The sequence below is a fragment of the Bos indicus x Bos taurus genome, chromosome 1 (genome assembly GCF_003369695.1).
Source record: "Bos indicus x Bos taurus breed Angus x Brahman F1 hybrid chromosome 1, Bos_hybrid_MaternalHap_v2.0, whole genome shotgun sequence".
Lineage (NCBI taxonomy): Eukaryota > Metazoa > Chordata > Mammalia > Artiodactyla > Bovidae > Bos > Bos indicus x Bos taurus.
Window position 1 is genome coordinate 118,559,689 of NC_040076.1, and position 21,218 is coordinate 118,580,906.

The 21,218-nt window shown below is 34.8% G+C and overlaps 1 protein-coding gene across 2 annotated transcripts in view; it reads left to right on the forward strand.

The window, feature by feature from the left end:
- The window catches only part of HLTF (helicase like transcription factor), a 63,153-nt gene extending 43,666 nt beyond the window's left edge, over positions 1–19,487 (forward strand). Inside the window, exons 16-25 of one of the 2 annotated variants that reach the window (XM_027543801.1) lie at positions 227–365; positions 1,060–1,195; positions 2,713–2,892; positions 6,912–7,036; positions 7,502–7,680; positions 8,817–8,942; positions 9,258–9,370; positions 9,712–9,892; positions 15,475–15,555; positions 17,540–19,487. In XM_027543801.1, the coding sequence (XP_027399602.1) occupies positions 227–365; positions 1,060–1,195; positions 2,713–2,892; positions 6,912–7,036; positions 7,502–7,680; positions 8,817–8,942; positions 9,258–9,370; positions 9,712–9,892; positions 15,475–15,555; positions 17,540–17,692 (1,413 nt within the window). In that variant the 3' untranslated portion in view covers positions 17,693–19,487. The remainder of the gene's footprint in view (positions 1–226; positions 366–1,059; positions 1,196–2,712; positions 2,893–6,911; positions 7,037–7,501; positions 7,681–8,816; positions 8,943–9,257; positions 9,371–9,711; positions 9,893–15,474; positions 15,556–17,539) is intronic. The other variant, XM_027543811.1, reaches the window with a different exon arrangement.
- Positions 19,488–21,218: the final 1,731 nt, after the last annotated feature.

The window sequence follows — 21,218 nt, forward strand, 5'->3', positions numbered from 1 at the left end:
CATATACCATACCTTGGTGCTTCAGTTTTCTCATTTGTAAAATAGGAATAATAATACTTTATAAGTTGGTGAACATTCAATAATTTAATGTATGTAATGCTTAAAGAAGTACCTACCACATAGTAAGTGATGATATTAAAAGATAAGAACTCATGTTATTATCAAATTACATAAAATATTATTTTAATTTCCCATGTTTTTAATTCATATGAAATATTTATTTTAGACTAAGGGTGACAGTCCATTACATAGCATAAGGTGGCTAAGAGTGATCCTGGATGAAGGCCATGCCATACGGAATCCAAATGCTCAGCAAACAAAAGCTGTACTTGATTTAGAAGCAGAAAGAAGATGGGTTTTGACAGGTAATGATACGGATTTTGAGATAACATATACTATCTCACTGGATTTTGAGATAGCATTTACTTTAGAAAAGTTAATTCCAAAATACATATTGTTAAGTAAGTTATGAGGTAACTTGTAAATTTGAAGTGGATATAAAGTCTTTCCAAAAATTAATTACAGAAATAATTTTATAAAACTGACTTTTTTTCATAACTGCCCATGATACAGCAACATTTGAATTATAGTTTATTTATAGAACAGTCACCAGCATAATTTTTCAACATTGGATTTGACACTTTAATTCTCCAATCAGAATCTTGATTTCTCTGTTTCCCATCTTGGAGCTTGTTTGCTACATGTGAACTGTACTGGAAGATGGGGACAAGAATATAAACTCAAAAATTATTTTTTTTCTTCTTTCTAGTGCTGCTGATTTAAAAATCTGATAAACAAATGTTCTTGATAAGGGGAAAGTTAAGTTGACGGGATCTGTGTTCTTTTTGTTAGTATGGCAAGTGAGAGCTAAAAGTTAGAGCCAGACTGGATTTTGAGATTGTCTGTATGTTTAACAAAGCATTATAGTCACAGCTTAATCGTGGGTATGCTTAGAACTAAGTGCCCATTGTCAAGTGTTGTCTCAGTTAATTGGGCCATGTGGATATTTTGACTGTGTACTCTTGCTGTAGAATTATAAGAGTTTTCTGTTCTCTTTAGGCACTCCAATTCAGAATTCTTTAAAGGACTTGTGGTCTCTTCTTTCCTTTTTAAAACTTAAACCATTTGTTGATAGAGAATGGTGGCATAGAACAATACAGCGTCCTGTCACAATGGGAGATGAAGCTGGACTTAGGTAAGTAATTCCACAGCTGATAGCTGTAAGCAATTGTTAGCAGCTTGAACCGGTTGCCACTTTCATTACCCCTTTAACCTGACTGTTGTGGCTTTCCTCTCCAAAACATGTTCACAGCTTAATGCATTTGACTCTCAAAATCTAAGTATTCTTGTTTATGGAGATGAAAATTTCTAACTATCACTAAAAGGTTAACCAGACTTTCCACTGATTTTAGTCAAAACTGTGAAGAAAGAGCAGAGCTATATGGTCTTTGTGTGTTGCTCTTACCCTCAAAACCACCATTAATAAAGAGTAATAGGAAAAACATTATATGCTCAGAGAATCCAATATGCACTAAATTTTCATAACTGAGTGATAAGCTTTAGATCGTTTTAGATAGTGATAATTGAATGATGTGATAATACAGTGGCATCACCAAGAGTTTCTACAAAAGAGAAAGTTGTTTCTGGTGGAGATAGGTAAAAGTTGAGAACATAAAAGTCAACTTGGTGATAGCCATTTTAAAAGCAAGGTATTCGGCTAACGTGGTTCAGATATTTTGCTACAGTGGTGGGTTTCAGACAGGGTTTAGGATTCATTAGCAGTTTGTAAAATCATAAAGATGGCAACTAGCATTATAGCTGTTCATTACATAAAATGAAATAGAGTAGAAGATTTAATAAAACAGCATTGTGTATCACACAGTATCATTTTGTGAAGTATTCATTTCTCTCATGTGTGTGTTTGTGTATGTGTTTGTTGGATAGAGTAAAATAAACTTCTTACTGTGAGTTACAGTGAAAAAGGTTCAAAAGCCACTAACGTAGCTTGCAGTATTATCTACTTGATTCCTTAGAATCAACTGTTTGAATTCTAATTTAAGAAATTGTATTTATATTTCAGTGTTAGGAAAATATCTTTTTTTAAAGAGTTGATATGCTTCCTTTTTTCCCTGATACTAAGAGAGTGTAAAGGTTGTAGAATCTAAAAAGGCATTTATCCCTCTTCTGAATTGTCACATCATGTTTTTATTTTTGGTATTCATTATTTTATAAAAATTATTTACGTACCTTGATTTTCATATTACTGGAGAGCCTTTTTGAAGATAAGATCTTACTCATATTTATGAACTTACGATACTTACTATAATGCCTTGTGCGTAATAGGTGCTTATTAAGAATTTGAGTGTCAAACATTGGGTGATATAGCTGACAGAATTGAGACTTAAGTAAAAAGGGTTAGTGATTAGAAAAATGGGGAGACGAGTATAAGAAAAATAAGGACAGAATAAAAGATTAAACTGTGACAGGTACTGAATTGAGAGCAAATTTAGATGCGTTTTGTTGCTCTAATAATTTTCCCTGTAGAATATGTTTGTCATTATCAGATTGGATAAAAATCCCTAAACATTTTTTTTTTCCCAAATCTTTACTAAGTTTATAAAACTAACAGATTAATATATTTATTTTTGTTCTCATTGAATCAACTTATGTAGGAATAAAAAGTTATATAATTATTTGTTTTATTTTGACTAGGCGTTTGCAGTCCCTAATTAAAAATATTACACTTAGAAGAACAAAGACAAGCAAAATTAAAGGAAAACCTGTTTTGGAGTTACCAGAACGTAAAGTATTTATTCAGCACATTACACTTTCAGATGAAGAGAGAAAGATTTACCAGTCTGTGAAAAATGAAGGCAAAGCTACTATTGGAAGGTATGGAGAAAGAAAGTCATTTTAGAAATTAGTTTTTTTCTTTGTTAACTTTAATTGAAGAGCCTTTTTAAAAATGTAAGTTATAAAAGCCTTCAGTACACTGAAGTATAATTTGTTTTTAAGTATTCAAACTACTTTTTTACAAATTAATAGTTGGAGTGAAATAGTATTATAATTCACCAGGTAAGTAACTCCTACAGTTAGGCAAAAAAGTTTATGTGAAATGGCAAGTTTTGAATTGCTAGTCAGAAGACCTTGCTTGCTTCTATTCCTGTTTTTGTGACATGGAAGAAGATTAAAAGCATTGAAAAAAGTATACATAGGGAAAATAAACCTATTAAAGACTAAAACTTGAAATTTTTATAGTGCTCAGGGAAGATCATTTCACCAAGAAGGTAATATGTGGCAAAGGATTTAGAGAAGATTGGGGCTAGGGGACATTTCTGGCAGAGGGGAACAGCAAGTGTAAAGGTCCTGAATTGGGAGCAAACTAGAGAAACTTGAGCAACAAAGAGGCAACTGTGGCTGGAGACTGTGAGCAAGGTGGAAAATAGTAATGATGCTAGAGAGCTGTTGGAGTAGGGGCGGGTGACACTTATGTAAGGCATTGTGGCATATTTCAGGAACTTTGGCTTTTACTGTTGATGAGATTTAGGAACCTCTCAAGTGTTTTGAACTGCAAGAGTGACTTAATTTTAATTTTATTTTAAAGTATCACTGGCTGTTGTGTTATTTAGTAATAAGGCATAAATAGAACAGTTGGGACTTCTCAGGTCTCAGGTGGCGCTAGTGGTAAAGAAACTGCCTGCCAGTGCAGGAGACATAAGAACTGCAGGTTCGGTCCCTGGGTTGGGAAGATCCCCTGGAGGAGGGCAGGGCAACTCACTCTAGTATTCTTGCCTGAAGAATCCCCATGAACAGAGGAGCCTGGTGGGCTACCGTCCATAGGGTTGCAAAGAGTCAGACATGACTGAAGCGAGTGAGCACAGGGAGAACAGTGGCAGTAATCAAAGTAAGAGATGATGGTGTTTTTTTACTGCAGTAGTAGTGATGAGGAGGGTGAGAAATGCCTAGGTTTTGTTATATTTTGAAGGGAGAGCCAACAGAACTTGCTGATTTATATAGTGTGGGGTGTGAGAGAAGTGGAAGATTACTGCAAGGTTTTTCACATGAGTGACTAGAAGGATGAAATTGCCATTTGCAGAATATATCTATGGGAGGAGCAGAATTTTTTCAGGGAAAATGAGAAACTCCGCTTTGGACACATTGATTCTGTGATCCCTGTGTGTTTTCCAAGTGGAGATGTCACATACTCAGTTGGATATGAGGTTAGAGTTCATAGGAATTATCTTGGTTTGATACACATTTGAAAGTCACCTGTGTGTAAATGATAAAGCCACGGGACTGGATAAGGTCACCAAGAGAGTGAGTGAAGTTAGAGAAGAGTTCTAACAAGACAGAAGTAGCTGGTGAGGTAGGAGGAGGCTTCTACTTCAGTATCTGGCACTCAAAAGGAATTTCTTAAACTGAAATAATGATTTTCAGTGTAAGAAGTGATGCCAGGAAGTAGTTAGACTATTGGTAAATGTTATTGTGTTTGAAAGATTGAAAAAAAAAATAACTTTATTGAAACTGTTCTTAAATAAGTATTTTAAAAATATCTTAATAGGTAATACATTTACAAACATTGAGCAGTTACTAGGTGTTAATGCATCTGAGAGTGCTTTATGTGTATTAATTCACAGCAGTTCTATTAAGTCAGTACAAAGATTACCTACATTGTACTGAGGAAGAATCTGAGGCATGGAGGCAGTTAGTTGACTTACCTTGTGTCACACAGCTAGTGACAGAGCTGGTGCTTAAACTCAGGCAGTTTGATTCTAGAATTTGTAAGTTTAATCTTTATATTGCCTGTTCTTGCATTGTTGTTGTTGTGTGCGTGCTCAGTTGCATTTGACTCTTTGTGACTCCATGGACTGTGTAGAACGCCCGGGCAAGAATACTGGAGTGGGTAGCCATCTCCTGCTCCAGGGGTTCTTCCCGACCCAGAGATCAAACCCAAGTTTCCTGCGTCTCCTGCATTGGCGGGTGGATTCTTTACTACTGTGCCACCTGGGAAGCCTGTATTCCTGAATACTGAGAAGCATTTGTTGTCATAATACTACCCTTACAAACAATATTAGCACATATATATCGTTCATTGTAGTTCCGCACCATTGTAAATGCTTTGCATGTGGTAACTTTTTTAATATAGCAATCCTATTAGGTATGTATTATGCCACTGTTACAACTGAGGAAGCTCAAGGCACAGGTTGAGAAACCTGCCCAAGGTTTCACAGTTAAACTGAGAGTCAGGTTTTGAATTCAGATAGTTTAGCTCTGAAGTCTGTCCTCTTAACCCTTAGGCTATATTTCTTCTATTGCCTTAATACTTAAATATCAGATTGCCTTGTTATATAATGGTATATAATTTTTGGATCACTCATTCTTCCTTCAGAAACTTTATTGTCTTTTTTCTATATTTTATATTGAATCTTTCCCTTGAAAACCTTGATTTTATTTTTAAGAAAAGTCCAGCAATTTCACGAGGACCTCTCTCTGTTGATTTTTTTTTTTCCCCTGGAACAGATGGTACCATTTAAATCTGTAGACTCCAGGTACCCCTGTACCCCACTTTGGGAAAGTTTTCTTAAATATTGCTTTCTGCTCCATCATTTTATTTCTCTCTGTGTAGGTTGGATAGTCTTTGTTTTTTCATAGGTATCATTTTACTCTAATCTTTTATATCTTTCTGTTTAATTTTGCTTTTTTTCAATCCTGTTTCCCACATTCTTTCCTGTGTTTTTATCAATGGCTAGTCCAGTGGCTCAGTGGTAAAGAATCCACCTGCAATGAAGGAGACAGGGGTTTGATACCTGTATGGGGAAGAATCCCTGGAGGGGGCCATGGTAACCCACTCCAGTATTCTTGCCTGGAGAATCCCATCGACAGAGGAGCCTGGTGGGCTACTGTCCATATGGTCACAAAGAGTCAGACATAACTGAAGCGACTGAGCACATACCCACACAGGCTCTTTTATGCTGGCTTTGCTGTGGCTTTCTCTGATACTTCACTTTTCTCTTTCTCACTCTTTAGCTGTACCAGGCTCGTTTTTGATCTCTGTTTTGTTTTGCCATACCTTTTCAAAGTTTTGTCTCTGCCTTAAGCTATTGGTGTTTTTTTAGGAGGAACTGTTTTATCGAGTGGTATTATCATGGCAGAATTCTTGGTCATAATTTTTAATTTGTTCTATGGAAACTTTTTTCTGGTGAGTTTTCTTTCTCCCTTGATCTGTGCTGATTATTACTCTTATATGAATGTCCTGAGTTCTTTCTGGACTAGCTTTTTGCAAGAGATTCATCATACAAAGGGATAGGAATCATAGCTGTATCTTTGACTGGTAGGAAATATATCCTATTTAATTATGACTCAGGGTGTTACATGTGAGTTCTTTCAACAGAGATCAGAAGCTTTAGGGTTCCCTATGATATGGAATGCTGTGCTTGTAGTATTTTCTGGAAAAAAAACAAACACACACACTAGGTCAGTGTGTTTCCTTATTCAGTTTGTCTTCCCTCTGTCCTGGTATAGACTTGTCCTGGGATGTTCAAGCCATGAGCCATGCACCCTATTTTTGTTTCTGCATGTAAGAGATGGTGGTTTTCTCCTTAGGGCATGCTGCCTATTTTGAAGAATTGTGCTCTGGCAGGTCTGCTTGAGATCTGCAGTCATCTCTCTCATTATCTTCCTATTTGACATTACCTGTAGTTTGCAGCCATTTCTCATATACTTTGCTTTATTGGTGTAAATCTCATGGTTTCATTAAAGGTAAGAGTTTACTTTTCTGTTTTCCATTCTTGTTTTGAAGTGATTTCTAGGGAAGAAGAGAACAATGCTATTTGTGTGTGTGTGTGTGCTGTTTTAGAATAGGAAATACTATTTTTAGAGGCCTTCATAGTATTTAACATTTTTACCTCTAGGTATTTTAATGAAGGGACTGTCCTTGCACACTATGCAGATGTCCTGGGTCTTTTGCTTAGATTGCGGCAGATTTGTTGTCATACACATCTTCTTGCAAATGCAGTGTCTTCCAGTGGTCCTTCAGGTAGGTAAATGTGATTGGTTTACACATTATATTTATTAGAGATATTTAAATCAAAATAAGAAATTGTTCATGTGGCCTAAATTTGGTTTGTCAAATGAACATTGATTTTTAGTATAGGACTGAACTGGAAATATACTCAAAAACCTCTTTAACAATGAAATGGAATATTAATGAGGTTTTCCAGGTTTTCCAATGATAGTCTTAGAAGAAAGGATCAAATTGCCTTTTATTCTATGGTAGTACCTGCAGATTGTGTTATAATATTGTTTCTGTGTAAGGTATGTTATGTGGAACTTCTGAATTTTTCTTAAAAATTCAAATTTAAGTCATGCTTTTTACCTATGATAAAAAAATAAAAGACTAAGAACTACCCAAGCAAAACTTTACCCTATATAAGGAGGATTAAGATTGTCTAGTCGTATTACAAGTCTTCCTCTGAAATTAATTATTCAGCCTTTTCTCTAGGGAATGATACACCTGAAGAACTACGAAAGAAGTTAATAAAGAAGATGAAGTTAATTCTGAGCTCAGGTTCTGATGAAGAATGTGCAATTTGCTTGGATTCTTTAATGGCCCCTGTCATAACACATTGTGCACATGTCTTCTGTAAACCTTGTATTTGCCAAGTCATTCAGAATGAGCAGGTGAGTTTTATGCCTAGTACAAATTCCGTGTTTGATGGTGTGGAGTTCCAGTGATGAGTATAGTGAAAACCCAAGCCCAACAAAGACTATAAGGAGTTTTTCATTTGGGTTTGCTAGTGCACCTTTTATAGTTAATTTTATCAGTGTTTATATTTCATGTAACTAAACTCTTGTCATATAAAAAGACATAGCTTTGGAGGTATATTTCACAGTCAGTGTTTTAATTCTACTTACTCTTCAGATCATTTCTAAGAAATAGACTTATAATGTGAGACACAAAGGTAATTTAAAATTTTCTAGTAAAACAGATCAATTTTTATAATGCATTTTTATTTATCCAGTATATCTAAAATATAAAAATTATTAATGAGATGCCTTATATGATTTTTTTTAAACTTAGGAGTTCAAAATTCAGTGGTATTGTGCACTTAAAGCACATCTCAATTTGTCTTTGCCATATTCAAACAGCTTAGTTGCCATGCCATGGCTATTGGACTGTTATGTCTAGGTAGGTCTAAATTTATATGAAGTGGAATAATCCTTTAAGCAATCCTTTTAAAGTATAATTTTTTTAAACATTTTTATGGAGAGGTAATATACATACAGGGGAAAATGCACCTCTTGATTGTACATATTTTCAGAATCTTTTGTATTGTAATGGTATTTGGTATGTAGTTCTTTTAGAGATAATCTTATTAGTATGCCAGACAACTGCTTTGAATGAACCTGCTAGGACTTAACACATCTGAACTACTTTATAAGCTATTAAGAAGGAATTGTTTTTCTTCTAAAGAATAGTTTCAGTTAGTATGCTGAATTTTAATTAGCTCAAGAAACTGTTACTCATAGTTTCTTTATTTGGCTGAAAATAATATTTATTGTTTCAAGCTCTTGCTGCTTGTCAGGATTACCTACTTTTGCTCTCTTACCAATCCCACTTCCTACATTAGAACATTATATCTGCCTGGAGTTCAGCATGTACAGATTTATCTCAAATGGATGAATCTAATAAAAGGTTTAATAAAATGCTGACTATTAGGGATATGGAATTTACCTTGCCTTTTAAACGTTTTAGGTAAATTTACATTTCTGTTCCTTTGTTAAGTGTCACTCGTACTTTGTTCTTTCTTATATAGCCTCATGCTAAATGCCCTTTATGCAGAAATGATATACATGGAGACAGTTTAATAGAATGTCCTCCAGAAGAATTGGCATGCAACACTGAGAAAAAGTCTAATATGGAATGGACATCCAGTTCGAAGGTAAATATACATGTGCAAATATTTCAATGTTTGTTTTATGTTTATATAAATAATCATATTTAAAAATAATAAATCTGCTTTTAATCTTGTCACTTGAGCATTATACTTTGTTGGTGGTTACTGGCTTTTTGTTTATATCTAGTGGTGAATTTAAGGGGAGAGAGAAAGGGTTCAGATTATGAAAAATATGATAGTCTCAATTTTTTAAAAAAATTAGTGATCTTTTACATTTGCATTTTGGGGAGGTTATAATATGTCAGAACCTTTCTCTTCCCATTTAAAATGGAACCTAATGGGTGTCCTAATTTTTTTCAGATTAATGCTCTAATGCATGCATTGATCGATTTAAGAAAGAAGAACCCCAACATAAAAAGTTTAGTTGTTTCTCAGTTTACAACATTTCTGTCTTTAATAGAAACACCCCTCAGGTAAGTTAAACAGTGTTTTTCACTTTGAGCAAAAGGATTTTATATAAATGTTTTAATTTGAATCGCAAAAAAAACACATTATTTCTGTTTTAGCAGTTTTATTCATCCATCTAAAATAACAGTAACAATAAAGAATATTCTTGAGAACTTAGAATTTTAAAGTTTAAGTCTTGAATTTATAGGAAAAAACATTGACTGTAGAGCCTGACATATTAGTAGATGATTAGTACATATTTGTCAGAAGAAATGAATGAAAAAATTGGTTTAATGAAAAGATTACAATTACTTAACATGTTTTTATAGTGTAGTAACTTACTTGTCTCTTTTGTCCCCTCCATTAGAGCCTCTGGATTTGTATTTACTCGTTTGGATGGTTCCATGGCCCAAAAAAAAAGAGTTGAATCAATTCAGTGTTTTCAAAACACTGAAGCAGGGTCTCCAACTATAATGCTTCTGTCCTTAAAAGCAGGTGGAGTTGGTTTGAATCTTTCTGCAGCTTCTCGAGTTTTTTTAATGGATCCAGTAAGTAATTTTATAGACTTTTTGATCTGTTACTACTTCTTTACCAAATAGTTTTTTGTTTATTTTTTTAAAAGACCTTTATAGTTGTAACTGATTGTGGAAATGCTTAGGCAAACTTTAGAAATAGATAACAACTTAGGAAATGTGTTTTGAGGGCTTTCTCTTTAAGTGCTTCACATAAATCAACTGAAATTCTCACAACATCTCTGTGAGTAGATCTTGTTACTTATCCCTATTTTACAGGTGAGGAAACTGAAACTGAGATGTGAAATAACTTGCCCTATCACACAGCTAGTAATACACAAATCAGGATCTGAGTCCATGTTCATAAGTACTGTGCTGTGCTTTTCTACTGTTCTTCTATATACAGAATATATTCTGTTATGTCTAATGCTTTAGGGAAGTGTTTTCATTGATTTGGCCCATGAATAATGAGATCCTATTTTGTATCAGGGAATCTTCCAGATGTAGAATCTGGCTATAAACAGAATAGACAAAGTAGCCACCATCATGGTACTAATAGTCTCAAGCTTTAATGTGCATAAGAATTAAGAAATACAGCTTGACCTCTGTCCTCAAATTTAGGAGTTCCTAGATGAGACCCAGGAAACTGCATTTTTATATGGGTGCAGGTGGTCCAGCATCACAATTTAGAAACAAATAACATTAACGGAATGTTTTGGGTAAATTTTAATGTCTGATACAGTTCAGTCACTGTGTGTGAAACAGGCCTAGGGATAGAGTGGGAGCTAAAATTCACTCTGAACTTGACTCATCAAACTGTGTGACTTAGAGTTGCATCCCCATAGGAGCACTTTTTCTTGATTGTACAAAGGGCTTTTTTGGACTGGAAACCCTCTGAACTAATTCAGTTTCTAATTTGTATTGTGTTCTGTTTTGCCTAGAGGAAACCCTGTTCTATTTCTGTGTAACCACAGACTTAATTAAAGTTTGTAGTTTTAACTTGCTGCCTGAAACTCAGAAAATTCATAACATAAAGAAATTTTACTAAGATCCAAATTTTGAATTATTCTGGATACACAATCTAGTTGAAGCATATACCTGTTACCAAGGTTGTTTTTTTTTCTCACCTGAGGGTAACCTTTCTAGTAATATCACAGCCATAAGCCATACTCAGGCATTCATGGATTTCATGTTAATGCCATGGGGATGGCAGTGTATTGTATTTTCTTGCCTTAGTTCTGTGGATGAAGTTTTAAATATCTGCTGGAGTTCTGGTATTATGGTTATTATATAAACTATGCATTGTAACTATAGATAATAATTCTAGAAGCTGATTTTTGGAACAAATTCCCAATTTTTTTTTCTTTGGTTATAATCTTAGTACTTGATAAGAAAGAGGTTGTTAATACCAAATACAGTAATTTAATTATTATTATAAAGTTGACCAGAGACTAAACTCTTTGAACTGTTATACTTTTAGAAAACTTACAGAATGTTAATAGTTTCATAGTAAGTTGATTGTTTTTCATTGAACATTTTAAGTTTCAAATATTGTTTCTAACTTTAAAACAAAAGCCAGGTCCCCAAAAAATAAGATTCAGTGGGAAAAAAATTGCTCATGAAAATGTTTTACATCTTTATGGAGTATTATATAAAAGATAAGATAAATTTTGATATTTCATTATGAACTTTTGATAAAGTTAATTGCTTCCTTCATCACTGCCTGTGAGAATGGGAGCTGTCAGTTTTCTATTACCATGAGGTAAATTTTATTATACATCTTAGTCATACTTGTTATATACTGCCATTTCACCATGAGGTTTCTAGACAAAATACAGACAGCAGAAAGGAACATTTTATCTGGCCTTTAGTATAATGATTTTAAAGCGTGTCCAGTTGCAAACTACAAAATATTCACAGAATATGACTCTCAGTTTTAGAAAATCATAAGCTACATAAGTCCTTTAAATCTAACTTCTATACCAAAAAACAATCCCAAAATCAAATTATAGCAAGTTAATAGTTAAAAAAATCTCCTTTTCTCTAGATCTCAGTTCAGTTCAGTTCAGTTCAGTTCAATCGCTCAGTCGTGTACGACTCTTTGCGACCCCATGAATCGCAGCACGCCAGGCCTCCCTGTCCATCACCAACTTCTGGAGTTCACTGAGACTCACGTCCATCGAGTCAGTGATGCCATCCAGCCATCAAATCCTCTGTCGTCCCCTTCTTCTCCTGCCCTCAATCCCTCCCAGCATCAGAGTCTTTTCCAATGAGTCAACTCTTCGCATGAGGTGGCCAAAGTACTGGAGTTTCAGCTTTAGCATCATTCCTTCCAAAGAACTCCCAGGGCTGATCTCCTTCAGAATGGATTGGTTGGATCTCCTTGCAGTCCAAGGGACTCTCAAGAGTCTTCTCCAACACCACAGTTCAAAAGCATCAATTCTTCGGCGCTCAGCCTTCTTCACAGTCCAACTCTCACATCCATACATGACCACTGGAAAAACCATAGCCTTGACTAGACGGACCTTTGTTGGCAAAGTAATGTCTCTGCTTTTGAATATGCTATCTAGGTTGGTCATAACTTTTCTTCCAAGGAGTAAGCGTCTTTTAATTTCATGGCTGCAGTCACCATCTGCAGTGATTTTGGAGCCCAAAAAAATAGTCTGACACCGTTTCCACTGATTCCTCATCTATTTCCCATGAAGTGATGGGACCAGATGCCATGATCTTCGTTTTCTGAATGTAGAGCTTTAAGCCAACTTTTTCACTCTCCACTTTCACTTTCATCAAGAGACTTTTTAGTTCCTCTTCACTTTTCTGCCATTAAGGGTGGTGTCATCTGCATATCTGAGGTTATTAATATTTCTCCCGGCAATCTTGATTGCAGCTTGTGCTTCTTCCAGTACAGCGTTTCTCATGATGTACTCTGCGTATAAGTTAAATAAGCAGGGTGACAATATACAGCCTTGACATCCTCCTTTCCCTATTTGGAACCAGTCTGTTGTTCCATGTCCAGTTCTAACTGTTGCTTCCTGACCTGCATATAGGTTTCTCAAGAGGCAGGTCAGGTGGTCTGGTATTCCCATCTCTTTCAGAATTTTCCACAGTTTATTGTGATCCACACAGTCAGAGGCTTTGGCATAGTCAATAAAGCAGAAATAGATGTTTTTCTGGAACTCTCTTGCTTTTTCGATGATCCAGCGGATGTTGGCAATTTTATCTCTGGTTCCTCTGCTGTTTCTAAAACCAGCTTGAGCATCTGGAAGTTCACGGTTCACGTATTGTTGAAGCCTGGCTTGGAGAATTTTGAGCATTACTTTACTAGTGTGTGAGATGAGTGCAATTGTGCGGTAGTTTGAGCCTTCTTTGGCATTGCCTTTCTTTGGGATTGGAATTAAAACTGACCTTTTCCAGTCCTGTGGCCACTGCTGAGTTTTCCAAATTTGCTGGCATATTGAGTGCAGCACTTTGACAGCATCATGTTTCAGGATTTGAAATAGCTCAACTGGAATTCCATCACCTCCACTAGCTTTGTTCATAGTGATGCTTTCTAAGGCCCACTTGACTTCACATTCCAGGATGTCTGGCTCTAGGTGAGTGATCACACCATTGTGATTATCTTGGTCATGAAAATCTTTTTTGTATAGTTCTTCTGTGTATTCCTGCCACCTCTTCTTAATATCTTCTGCTTCTGTTAGGTCCCTACCATTTCTGTCCTCTATTGAGCCCATCTTTGCATGAAATGTTCCCTTGGTATCTCTATCATTTTCTTGAGATCTCTAGTCTTTCCCATTCTGTTGTTTTCCTCTATTTCTTTGCATTGATTGCTGAGGAAGGCTCTCTTATCTCTTCTTGCTATTCTTTAAAACTCTGCATTCAGATGCTTATATCTTTCCTTTTCTCCTTTGCTTTTCACTTCTCTTCTTTTCACAGCTATTTGTAAGGCCTCCCCAGACAGCCATTTTGCTTTTTTGCATTTCTTTTCCATGGGGATGGTCTTGATCCTTGTCTCCTGTACAGTGTCATGAATCTCTCTCCATAGTTCATCAGGTACTTTATCTATCAGATCTAGTCCCTTAAATCTATTTCTCACTTCCACTGTATAATCATAAAGGATTTGATTTAGGTCATACCTGAATGGTCTAGTGGTTTTTCCCTACTTTCTTCAATTTAAGTCTGAATTTGGCAATAAGTTCATGATCTGAGCCACAGTCAGCTCCTGGTCTTGTTTTTGTTGACTGTATAGAGCTTCTCCATCTTTGGCTGCAAAGAATATAATCGGTCTGATTTCGGTGTTGACCATCTGGTGATGTCCATGTGTAGAGTCTTCTCTTGTGTTGTTGGAAGAGGGTGTTTGCTATGACCAGTGCATTTTCTTTGCAAAACTCTATTAGTCTTTGCCCTGCTTCATTCCGTATTCCAAGGCGAAATTTGCTTGTTACTCCAGGTGTTTCTTGACTTCCTACTTTTGCATTCCAGTCCCCTATAATGAAAAGGACATCTTTTTTGGGTGTTAGTTCTAAAAGGTCTTGCAGGTCTTCATAGAACCATTCAACTTCAGCTTCTTCACCTTTACTGGTTGGGGCATAGACTTGGATTACTGTGATCTCAAGAGAAGGCAATGGCACCCCACTCCGTGATCTCAAGGGAACTTTAAAAAGAAGAAAATAACTTCCTAAGTATAAATTGTACTGTGAACTTGTCATCTACTTACTCATTTATGATTCTGTTTCTGTTTTCCGTTGGTACTTTGTTGTATAAATTTTCCTTTTCTCCAAAAACCCTATTTTCAGCTTCAAGAATCATTCCATAGTTTAGTTTAAAATTTAATGATCCCACCCTGACAATTCATATTATTTCAAAACCACTTGACTCCTATCTTCTAGACTGAAAAGCTCTTCGATATCCTTCTTGCTTATTCTTCCCTTTTCAGTGCTCCATTGTTTTATTCTTTACCATAAGAGAGTCCCTATGATAATGCTTATGTTAATTAGCTAATGTTACTTTCTTAGATCAGTTTTGAAGTCAAACTGATTTCAAATATATATACTGAAAATTATATTGCAAAGTCTTAAATAATTTTTAGGACTTTTGACTACTCCTGAAATCTTTTTTTGTACTTTTTACATAATGAGTGGAGGAAAATGAAAGAAAAAGAACAAAGACCAGCAAAAAGGGAGAAAACTTTTTCATTAAATGGACTCACCTGTCTTTTCTGATGTAAATTATTTCGGAGCGTGTATAACCTTCCTCTGTTAAGCAAATATAGTTTGACTTGAAAGTGGGTTGATAAGAAACTGGAAAGATATTAGTTGACTACTCAACAATCATTTATACTGTATGATTTCTATTTTTCAGACCCTTACTTAGATACTGGAGGCAGTGGAGTGAAATGACAGGGGAGAGAACACCTGCCTATCATAGTAGTGATTGGGGAAGGCAGTCAGGGGTGTGTGTGGATTGTTTTGTTCCCAGAACATTTATTAGTATTGTCATTATCTGAATTCATTCAGAAAGATTTCAGTCAGTAAAAGGTGAATGAATAATACTGCAACAAAAGGACTTGTATAGAACACATACAGACTAGGTGGTAGTGATGCAATTCATGTTCTTACTAGGCCTGGAATCCAGCTGCTGAAGATCAGTGCTTTGACAGATGCCATAGACTTGGCCAGAAGCAAGAAGTTATTATCACAAAAGTGAGTTTTTAAGATACCTATTTTAAAATTAGGTTGTAAGATTTTAAAAACTACATAAATAGTGTGTGAGTTTATTGTTATAAAATATTGAAATAGAATTATGCTGAGCAAACTATAAGGGACATCTTTATTCTGGTCTTGTTAATTTTGTTTTTATGTGAATTGCTTATATCTTTTGCCAAGTTTTCATAAAGACAAATACAGTTTTATAGTATAAAGGACTTTATAAATTCTGGTTTTAAATGTTTTGTTGTATGTATTGAAAATTTTTTATCCCAGGCTCTTGTTTATCTTTGAACTTTGTGTTTTTTTGTCATGAAAGTTTAGAAATTTTTATGATTTAAAATATGGCAGCCTTTTTCTTTATATCTCCTGGATTTTTGAGGTCTTGCTTAGAACAGAAGACTTTTATCTTCAAATTTTAAAAATGAATCTTCTGTAAGTTATATAAACTGGAGGGGTGCTGTGCTTAGTCTCTTAGTTGTGTCTGACTCTGTGCAACCCCATGGACTGTAGTCTGCCAGGCTCCTCTGTCCATGGGGATATTCCAGGCAAGAATACTGGAGTGGGTTGCCATGCCCTCCTACAGGGGATCTTCCCAACCCAGGGATCGAACCCAGGTCTCCTGCATTGCAGGTGGATTCTTTATCATCTGATCTACCACTGGAAGTAGTGTTTTATAAAAATATCAATAAAAATTGTCATATTCAAAATTTGGAAAATGTTACCCCCCAAAATCTCATGTAGTTCTGATTCTTTTGAAATATTTTACTTTTTGTTTATGATTCATGATATGGATCTAACTTTCTTGTTTTCAAATGAAGAATCATTTGTTACATTACCATTTTTAAGTCCATCTTTTTTTTCCTACCAATTTGAAATGTCACGTCTTCATAAATTCATATATATTACATGGGTCTCTTTCTGGACTCTGTTCCATTTCATTGATCTCTTTTCCTGTTCCCAGGACAATGTTACTTTAATAATTTCTATGGTTTTATAAAGTATGCCTTGATATCTAATAGAGCATAGTGCTCTCACTACCCTTCTTTTTGAAAATTGTGTTGGTTTTTATGATTTAGTCATGAATTGAACTTTGGATTTGGATTACCGAATCCCATTTAAAAAATCTTGTTTGGGATTTACTAAATTTATGATTAATTTGAAAACTGTATTCTTTATAAATCAGGAGTGTTCCCATATAAGAACTTGGTAACATTTTATAACACAATTTGTCATTACAGTAACTGGGACCTCTTGTACAGTGTTAAATAGTAGTAGTGATAGTAGTCATTCTTGACTTGTTCCTATCTTTGTTGGAAATACTTTTATTGTTTTACATTAAGTATGGTGTTCTTGGTAAGTTTCTAGTAGATGTCCTTAATGATATTGAGGACATTTATTTCTAGGTTAATGAGGATTCTTTTTAAAATCAAAGTTTTTAGTCAGGAATAAATATTGAACTTTATCACATTCTTCTTTGGTATTTATTGAGATGATCACATTTTTTCTCTTTTAATTTTCTGAATTATGCCAGATGAAGGTATATTCTTTCTGGGAAAATCTTACTTGGCTTTTTAAATATGCTGAATTTATTTTGCTAATATTCCAGCTACAGTGTTGTCCATAAAGTTTGCTTTTTTTATATGTTGCTCTTATCTGATGATAGAGTTATAACATGTCCTTATAGCTATATTCTTTATACAGGAGAAATACACTGAGTAATAGGGGAAAATGGCACTCATCTCTAGCTATCATACCATATTCTAATATTACCACTGTATATTGAGGAAAAGAGGGATAGTGAAACAGTTTGTAATAGATTACTATTGATCATTTTTGACAGCTACATAATACTATAAGGAAGCAGATTCCTTTAGAGTAGGGCATTATTTTCATTAGGTCTCAGTTTTTTAATTAAAGAATTTAAGTATTGTGACCTATAAAGTACCTAACCAATTTAACTTTGTTTTTCTTTTTACAGTTCATTGTGAAGGATTCTGTTGAAGAAAACATGCTGAAAATACAAAACACGAAGAGAGAACTTGCAGCTGGAGCCTTTGGAACTAAGAAAACAAATGCGAGTGAAATGAAACAAGCTAAAATCAATGAAATCAGAACTTTAATTGATTTATAAATTTGTGGAATTTGGTAAGCTCAGTTTAATCAGATACATACACAAGTTTTAGAAATGAGAAAAATGCAGTTCTAGAAATTATATCTAGAGTATGTCTGCTAAAAGGGGCATATTTTATATTAGTGAAGAGGTATTACTAATCGCCTTCTATATATGAACCTATTTTTAATGATATTTCAAATAGCAATAAGTTCTGTTATATGCCGTGGCCTAAAATAATTTTTTTGGGAGAAAAAGTTACTTTTATTCAACTTTTCATATTATCTATGCTGAGTATTTTCATGTATCTCCCAAGTACTCAGCTTTTTCATATTTCCAAAAAAGTCAAACCTTTTATACTTTGACCAAATAGAGAGTTATTTTCTATGTTGACACATTTGGTTAGTCACCAAAGCCTCCCATTTGTGATGCTGTGGATTCACAATCCTTGTAAACGATTAATATGTACACAGACTAGACAAGAGATTGATTTTATTGGACCTTTGAAAACCATATATGCATTCCAGAACATTACATGAGAGACCAAAGTCCAGGTTAGCAAGTTACCTGGTTTTTGTTTGGTTTTGTTCATATATGTGTGTGTGTTTTGGTTTATTTTTCTTTCACAGTATCATTGAGAGAAAATTCAAATAAGAAAATTCAAAAATTCAAATAAGACTTACAATTTTATGTTCATGAAAAAAAATTAGGGTTTGTGTTAGAGCAGAATTCTCTCCATTTAGTCAGGTGGTACTATTCTTTTTATTTAAATGTAACTTGATGTGTTAGTGTGTAAATACAGTCTGTGGGGATGAGAAGGAACCAGTTCTGCCCAGTTTGATTTGACTATTTAAATTATGGAGTTGCTGAATAGATATTTCTATATATAGATAATATTATTTATGTGCTTTAAAAAAAAACTTTATAAATTTTTATAATTCAGAAGACTACTATATGTGAGAGGCATGATATCTGGATGGAAGTTGGGTTGGATGACCTCCAAAATTATTTCGACTTTTAAAGACATCTTAATCCCTAAATGGAGAATTCTCTTTGGTATTATGTTTAGAATCAGAGTTTGATTTTGGAACTTGAGTAATTCACCCTTACACCTACTTATAGAATCAGTCATCATTTTCCTACTTTTTTGTTAATAATCAAACAGTAGCTGCCACAGAATTCTTGATAACTCTTTTAGTCATATTTAAAACAATCTATAACTTTATCAATCAGGTTAGGTAGTAAGTGGTGTTTTTTCCTTAAGGGAAACTTTATTTTTAATCCAAAGAAGGAAGAAATTGATAATTGTAACAGGAGAAGCTTCATGTTTGATGACACAAATTTAAGAACACCTTATATTTTACTTACAGTGTTGGAAGTGACTTGACTGAAAGATAAGAGGAGATTGGAGGCAGGGTTGTCTTCTAGGGCACACATCTTAGATTTAACACATATTTTATCACCAGCTAAATCCTTCCCTTCTCTGAGCCCTATCCTTTGCTCTAAGGGAACAGTGGATTAGACAGCAAGAATCTTCCCAGGCCTTTTTCTCTTCAGCAGCAGGTGATGAAAAGGACCAATAGACCTTGCTGCGACGATGAGAATGGAATTACAATTTGAGGTTGGTCCACTAGCATAAGGAGTGATAGAGAGGAACTAGCACAAAGAATCAAGTTGATCAGGATCTCATAAAACATGATAGATATACGGGTTCTCAATATACCAGTACTCTTGTAAGATTAAGTATAAAAAGAGTTTGCAGCAAAAAACACACTCTACTCTCCTTGCTTACAAAGGCAAAACCTTACAAACTCACTGTAAAGTGAAGACTGCTTCTTTACCCAAGCATTTACAGACTTGTGTTTTTAAACACATTCATGTGACAAGTCATTTAAAAAATACCTTTTTGGTTTTATATAGTTCCATTAAGTGGTGTTAAATAAAAAACAAATTCGTCCTATGAGAATATATAAACTCCTGGAATGAAAAGTTCACATTATGTTTGTGCTGTTAACTCTGTTTCATTATTATGTAGAGTAATAGCTTTAGAAATATCTTGAAAATACTGTGTTTCCATTTGTGGTTCAAACTGGATTTTGTTTTAAATTTAAAATTAATAAAAGTTTCAAAAATTATTACTTTCTCAGTGCCATATTTTAATGAGTACCTTTTCTTTAAAGAATGTTTAATCTTTATAAATCTCATATTTCTGTTAAGATGTCTATTTTATATAATTATTTTTTACTGACAGTACATAAAAAGTACAAGTAGCTGAGAAAAATTGACTCATATTCCTGCCCTTTTTTAATTTTACTAAATTTCAGTTTAACTGACTTTCTTGTTTAGAACTCAGTGTATATATTTTAAAATTTTAAGTATCTTGATCTTAAACATTGGTTTCAGTTATTTTTATTTTCCCATCAGGCAGAAAAAAAGGAGCTGTGATAACAGCTATGTATAGTGGTATACTAGATACCACTATGGATTATAGACTTTGCCCTTTTTACAGCTCCATGATTGGGAATATCAAGAAAATAATCGTCTTATGTTTAAAACCAGTTAAGTACCAATAAAATTATACTCAGGTAATGCATATTTTCTTTTGGGGGATATCAAAGGCATTCACTGGTGTGGTTTTTTAAATTAATTTTAATTGGAGGCTAATTACAATATTGTAGTGGTTTTTGTCATACATTGACATGAATCAGCCATGGGTGTACATGTGTTCCCCATCCTGAACCCTCCGCCCCCGCAACTACACTCCCATCCTATCCCTCAGGGTCATCCCAGTGCACCGGCCCTGAACACCCTGTCTCATGCATCAAACCTGGACTGGCGATCTATTTTACATATGGTAATATACATGTTTCAATGCTCTCCTCTTAAATCATCCCACCCTCTTGCCTTCTCCCACAGAGTCCAAAAGTCTGTTCTTTACATCTGTGTTTCTTTTGCTGTCTCGCATATAGTGTCATCATTACCATCTTTCTAAATTCCATATATATGCGTTAATTAATATGCATCGGTGTTTTTCTTTCTGACTTACTTCACTCTGTATAATAGGCTCCAGTTTCATCCACCTCATTAGAACTGATTCAAATGCATTCCTTTTAATAGCTGAGTAATATTCCATTGTGTATATGTTTACCATAGCTTTCTTATCCATTCATCTGCCGATGGACATCTGGGTTGCTTCCAGGCCCTAGCTATTGTAAACAGTGCTGCGATGAACATTGGGGTACACGTGTCTCTTTGAATTCTGGTTTCCTTGGTGTGTATGCCCAGCAGTGGGATTGCTGGGTTGTATGGCAGTTCTGTTTCCAGTTTTTTAAGGCATCTCCACACTGAGTCGGACACGACTGAAGTGACTTAGCAGCAGCAGCAGCTTTTCTCACAGAGAAGGCGATGGCACCCCACTCCAGTACTCTTGCCTGGAAAATCCCATGGACAGAGGAGCCTGGAAGGCTGCAGTCCATGGGGTCTCGAAGAGTCGGACACGACTGAGCGACTTCCCTTTAACTTTTCACTTTCATGCACTGGAGAAGGA